The sequence below is a fragment of the Ostrea edulis genome, chromosome 4 (genome assembly GCF_947568905.1).
Source record: "Ostrea edulis chromosome 4, xbOstEdul1.1, whole genome shotgun sequence".
In the NCBI taxonomy this organism is placed as follows: domain Eukaryota; kingdom Metazoa; phylum Mollusca; class Bivalvia; order Ostreida; family Ostreidae; genus Ostrea; species Ostrea edulis.
The window spans coordinates 9,624,844-9,631,087 of NC_079167.1; the positions used below are offsets into that span (position 1 = coordinate 9,624,844).

At 36.5% G+C, this 6,244-nt stretch overlaps 1 protein-coding gene across 2 annotated transcripts; it reads right to left on the minus strand.

The window, feature by feature from the left end:
- Positions 1–57: 57 nt before the first annotated feature.
- Positions 58–5,867, minus strand: LOC125670314 (UPF0489 protein C5orf22 homolog). 2 transcript variants are annotated; one of them, XM_048905408.2, is made up of 4 exons: positions 5,578–5,867; positions 5,354–5,415; positions 3,829–3,954; positions 58–1,336 (listed from the first exon to the last, which is right to left on the minus strand). In XM_048905408.2, exons 1-4 carry the CDS (start codon positions 5,774–5,776, stop codon positions 182–184), a joined length of 1,542 nt encoding a protein of 513 aa, XP_048761365.1. In that variant the 5' UTR covers positions 5,777–5,867; the 3' UTR covers positions 58–181. The 2 variants fall into 2 exon arrangements, with proteins under 2 accessions (XP_048761365.1, XP_056017898.1); XM_056161923.1 differs by lacking the exon at positions 5,354–5,415 and having other exon boundaries at positions 5,578–5,854.
- Between the last annotated feature and the right edge of the window lie 377 nt (positions 5,868–6,244).

The following is a 6,244-nucleotide window of genomic DNA, read 5'->3' on the forward strand; positions in this document are numbered from 1 at the left end:
TTTGAAATCACCATAAACATTTTAGTAACTGGTTGATATAATCAATGATGAATAATGTTTTTAAAATGGTTTTATTTTGAAGCCATGTAATAAAATTGAAATGTTTCATGATATATACGGGGAACATTTCGATGACTAAATGACATTACGACTGTACATGTTTGAACACCTATGGTGCATGCTAAAATCCTCTTGATTTTAACCATCCGTCTTTCCCACCCAACAATTCAGTATCGTAGTTCAATTTTGTTGGCGATAGTGATTTCAAACTTTCTATTATATTTCCCTCTATCTGGTTCTGCAGTTCTCTGGGAACATATCCATCACGTGATGACCTGCATAATGTAATCATGGAGGGTTGGAGATTAGGCTTTAATGCCTCAAAGATTTCTTTCAGAACCTTGGCCCGTTGCTTTATTTCATATGAATTGGTATGGTGTTCGATAACCAATGATCTGTTTGGGGTATTAGCGCCTACACAGATGTTAAACTCGGAGGATTTGGTCATCTCCAGACCCCGTAAATTTGAGGTTGTGGAACAAAATCCGACATGTTTAATGGCCATGATTTGCGCCAGGTTCCTTTCCATCATGCTCCGTAGAAGCAGCATAAGTTCTTTCTTGTTCCAGTCTTGCTTCAGTATATTTCTACACAGCAAATTTTCGTTGTCTTCATGAAGTGTTTGTATGAACTTCTCATAAATGGAATCCTCTTTTTTCTGGCAAGCATCTCCCTTTACGTCTTGTCCAAAACAACGAGAGGATATGATGTCGTCCAAAAACTTTGTCAGAATATTGTCCGTTACTAATTCCTCTTTGGCATTATTCGGACAAAATATACGACCGAGAATTTCATTAATTGATCGGAATTCTTCTTCAGTGATACCAGCATCAAGCAGAGTCTGGGAAGCATACGTACAACCGAAGAAGTCTTCGTCGATGTCCAATATGACTCCGTTTTCTCTGTATTCATTTCCATTCCGCCAGAAAATGTCTGCTGCAAGATCTTCTCTAATCTCTTCAAACATGAATTTTGTTTCTGATTTACACGTTTTGAAATCAATTTCTACACCTTCAGGGAAGTCATCTTCGTTTTCTAAAGATGTCGGCAATCTCCGACAATTGATATCTTCTTTCTTTTTGCTACCGATGGAGGTCTTCCATCTATGGTAGCAGAGGCAGAACGTCTTGCGCTTCATTTTGGGTATCGAGGTATCCACCATTAGCCACCCTATGCTAATTTGGACAATGTCATGTGTTTCACTTTCGTGGTTCTCCCGATCCCAGCGTGGCCACACCCAAACCACCTTGCTGAACATACCTGACATAGCAGCCGACTGGAAAAGAAATGTTTATACTGTAGTCAGATGTTCATGTTTCTACTCAAACTTTCACCGAGTTCTTGGACTTGTACTATAAACGTTTTCATCTGTTAATGTCAGTCAAAAGCTCACAATAAAATAAATAAATAAAAGATCAACCTTGAAATGAAATGTTTGTTCCCCTCCCATTTTTGAACAAAACGTAACATATACCTGTCCCAATTTTTTTCGTTGCTGATACATGTGTTTAATTTCAAAATCAAATCTTTTCCAGATTGTGCTCTAAAATTGATGTAATATACGACCTCATATTTATTAGACAAAAAGTGAAAGACTGTTAAAAGGTATAGATTGGTTATGTAAAAACTTTGTTAAAGTGTTTGAGTATGACTGACGTTAGTAGTAACATTTCTGGCCGTTACTTAACTATTATCAAAATGGTTCGCAGCCCCCACCCACCCCCACCCAATAGCACACACAAAAAGGCAAAAGAGAGAGAAAGACCAAAAAACCCACAAGAGGCCCATGGGTCACATCGCTCACCTGAGTCACCTTGGCCCATATCTGAAGACTTTCCATATATATTTGCATGTAAAACCTTCGTCCCTATTATGGCCCAAACTACCCTTTGCAAACTTGAATCTACACTATGTCAGAAAGCTTTCATGTAAATGTCAACTTCTTTGGCCCAATGGTTCTTGAGAAAAAAAAATTTTAAAAGCTTTTTCCTATATTTGTATGTAAAACTTTGACACCCCCCCCCCACTTGTGGCCCCATCCTACCCCCCCCCCCGGGGGGGGGGCTATGATTTGAACAAACTTGAATCTGCACTATGTCAGAAAGTTTTCTTGTAAATTTCAGCTCTTCTGGCCCAGTGGTTCTTGAGAAGATTTTTAAATGACCCCACCCTATTTTTGCATTTTTGTGATTATCTCCCCTTTGAAAGGGACATGGCCCTTCATTTGAACAAACTTGAAAGCCCTTCACCCAAGGATGCTTTTGGCCATGTTTGGTTGAAATTGGCCCAGTGGTTCTGGAGAAGAAGTCGAAAATGTGAAAAGTTTAACAGACAGACGGACAAAAAGCGATCAGAAAAGCTCACTTGAGCTTTCAGCTCAGGTGAGCTAAAAAAAAAACCGAACAAACACTATTTTTATTTTGAATATAGAATAAAGTTTGCCAAGGACCTAATTTGGTCTCATTTCTTTAAAGAGATAGTAAAACTCATTTTGATGTGTGTGGGGGGGGGGGGGGGGGTGTCTCATCCCAAATCATCTTTTTTTTTTCCACTAATGTAATTGAAAATAGTATATGAATATTTTTTTTAACTTTGAAAAGACTATGTTTGTCAAAAGTTATACTAGGAGCCAACTTGTATAGCGGATTGAATTTTTGTCCAGTAAGCAAAAATTCAAGGGGTAGGGCATAATTTGAAGATTATAATCGTTTTAAATTTGAAAATAATTGCATGAAATTGTTATTTTTTTTTTCTTTCATAAGATGACTTGTATGAGCCATTTCCCTCATTTTAATTCTTTCAAAGGGTTAAACAAAATGACATTTACTATCCCTTTAAAGTCATGTCTGTTTTCAAACTTAGCATTAGTTTTGATTTGAGGAAGAAAAAAGGAAGTACATAAGTCGGACTTCTAACGATGATCTGTATGTTCTTTGCTTCGGAAAAACAGCGTAACGCAACATTGTCTTCCTTATTTGATTTTTTTTTTACATCTTGATTAAATGTACGTGTATCTGATGGTTATTTATATAGATGTATAAAATATGTTTTTGAAGATAGGCAAGCTTCCGCTCTTACCAATCTGATTAAATTCATATCCTGTGATCCGCTCACGTAAACCGCTACACAACCGATCTACGTGAGCGGATCAAAAGATCTGATTTTAATCAGACTGGCTCTTTTCATTACAAAATGGTGAAATTGTAAGTGATAAATCGTAACCCCCGCTGTGTTAGAACTGTTTTCCTATAACCACCCATGCGAGAAATCTTCCAAAGAGACCAGCCTATATCTCTTTTTGGTCGTATTCTGACCACATTTTCAGTTTATGTTTAATTATTCTGGGAATGACTTGCAAGTTTTAGGTTTACACATAACTGTACTATGTGGATAGTATGCTCTTTCTGATTCCACTTTTAAAATTAGAGTAAAGGAATTTATTCTGTTTTATCTAATATTTTCACAGTTAATCGATACACTGTACAATTCACAAATGGCCAAAAAAAAAAAAATGATTTTAAAAAACATTTCTTGGTCCATATGGGATAGGGAAGTCTCAGCCTCAGGATTGAATTTTGCGGTTAGGGATGTGGTTTGCCGATTCGATTTCTGACCGAAATAAATATACAATTCCTCGTGTGAATGAATCTGTAAATGTTTTTGATTTTACTGTAATTCAAGAATATATATGTAAATAGTTGCAAAAAAGGTACGGTATAGATGTAGTTGTGGTGCGGACTATATTTAAAACATTGATGTTTCGCTCACCAAGATAAAAAGATCGTTAGCCTGCATGTAGTAGTCGAGTTCTTTGCGATTCTTCGGCCATCGCAGGTACGGAAATTTCCTGAAGTACTGAGGCAGTCCCATATCACTGTGTCCATCGATGTGAATCTAGTAAAATGAATGAACTTAAATTTAAGCGCACAGCTGCTGATAATTTGAATTAAACTGCTCTCTCTCTCTCTCTCTCTCTCTCTCTCTCTCTCTCTCTATATATATATATATATATATATATATATATCACTCGTTTACAGTGAATTATGCACATCTGTTATGTGCAGTTTCCTTTGTTATATACTGTGCGGAAAGAGGGGTTTCAACTCAGTAATACAATCATTTTATTTCCATTACACGCGGTTGAAGTTATAAATGCCCATATGTTGCTGAAAGCTATTGTGAATTTCATACCCTTCAACAATACCTAATTATCGTTTTAAACTCCGCAAGGGCCAAGTAAAAGAAAATCTGTTCAGACGAACTACTACAAGTTAGAACGAATTAACTTTTCGGTTCGTCCAAATTAACTTTTGTTCATACACATTCTTTCCTTCCTTCTTTCGGATAATTTTTCTCTCTCGTTCGTATGAATTAGTAACCCTGAACATCTACATTTGGAGCTGATAATGCCTTTAAATAGTTCTCATAAGGCGGTGTCAACAGGGGTCTGTTTTAACATCGAAATCCTATTGCGCCCTCGTTCCACCGTCTTATTAAGGTTTCAGATTGTGTACCATGTCAGACTGGAGAGTGCACATAGTCTTTTTATCATATAACGCGAATGATATGGTATAACCGAGCAAATGATTTCAAGCGTCGTGATTGTGTTTCATTGGATTGAATTTGTATGTGAATTTAATGAAAATATTCTGATTAATTTTGGGACGTTCGTCGACTCTCCCTGTCTGCTTCAAGCGGACTCGCATCAACTGCAATATGTGATTTGTTTGTAAACATGCTTTCCTTGGACCAGGACTTCTTCGCACGAACGAAAAAAATCCTCGTTCCTTCGTTCGATCGAAACACTAATCCGTCTGATCGAAGAACTTTTAAATCCACCTGAACGAAAAACTTATAATTATTTGATCAAATAGAAAATTAGTGTGTCTGAAGGCTCGAACGAAGAATTTACGTCACGACAAAAGTACTATTTTTTTTTTCAAATGAAGAAGCAGAACTCATTCGTCCAAGAGAAGGAGTTTTCGACTGAACAAGGAATTGAGTCGTCCGAACAAGGAACTTCTCCGTTCGAGTGAAGAAATTCTTGGTCCGAGAAAGAGTGTGTACAAACAGCTGGTTCATGGCCCTAATGCGCCCTCGTAATTTACCAACATGTGTTGATGTAAAAATTTTAATTCTGTTTAACAAAGTGGCATGTTCTATATTATACATATATCACTTTTAAAAATATGTGATAATTTTCACCGTTAAGTTACATGTTATGGTGTTACATGTAGTTCTCTCTCTCTCTCTCTCTCTCTCTCTCTCTCTCTCTCTCTCTCTCATTACTTACAAGAGTTAGTCCCTTCTTCTCTATTAAATTTCCAGCACTACTCTCAAACCAATACGGAATCACTGTTTAAAAGAAATACTTACGAATTGAAAATACATACTTAACTATGACAGAAGTGAATAAAAAATAGAATACACACGTGTAATAATTTAAAGTTTTCATTTATCAGTGTATGAGAGAGAGAGAGAGAGAGAGAGAGAGAGAGAGAGATATTTTACGTTTACCTTCGTGATGTTCTTCAATGATGTAAACATTTATGTATGGTAAGGATGACATTTTTCCTGTAAGCGTTCCAAGGAGCGAGTTTCTGTTGATTATAGAATGGTTGTGGTGTAGTAACATTAGAACACATAACACAGAAACAACACACAGATATAAAATACATCTGCTGGATTTTAAACGAGGACAAACGCGTGTTGTCATTCCTACTTCTTAGATTGTATGAAAGTACTTGTCGCACATTGACAGGATTAACATTGCGGAGTGTGACCATGCACTTTCAACAAGGAAGTTAAAACTTAGGAGTACTGTAGTAAAATGTTACGCATCGCTGGCTTAGCTGTAAATCAATTTTTGTCTTAGGACTTTTAGAATTGCAGAGTGAAACGGTCAAAACCTCTCAAACACAAAGTCATTCTCACACGGTCGAAAAGGAATTTTACAAGAACAGGAAAATAAAATACTCTGATGAGACAAACAGACAGCCCCCCCCCCCTCCAACGTTTGGCAAAAGCATAGTATACTCATTTACATATTTGGTCCACCAAAGATGATTAAACCAGTACATTAAATGATTGTGTTAGTCAAAAATACATTTCTAAAATGTAGGAAAAAATAATAACATATTGTATTCAAAATTACTTTGGAATTTATACAAGTAGCAATAAGAAA

Bases quoted from the DNA above. Each gene is read 5' to 3' on its own strand.
- LOC125670314 (XM_048905408.2), bottom strand. From the start codon at position 5,776: ATGACAACACGCGTTTGTCCTCGTTTAAAATCCAGCAGATGTATTTTA. The intron at 5,416-5,577 runs GTAAACGTAAAA...TCTTTTAAACAG, and splicing joins CATTGAAGAACATCACGAAG to TGATTCCGTATTGGTTTGAG. The intron at 3,955-5,353 runs GTAAGTAATGAG...TCATTTTACTAG, and splicing joins AGAAGAAGGGACTAACTCTT to ATTCACATCGATGGACACAG.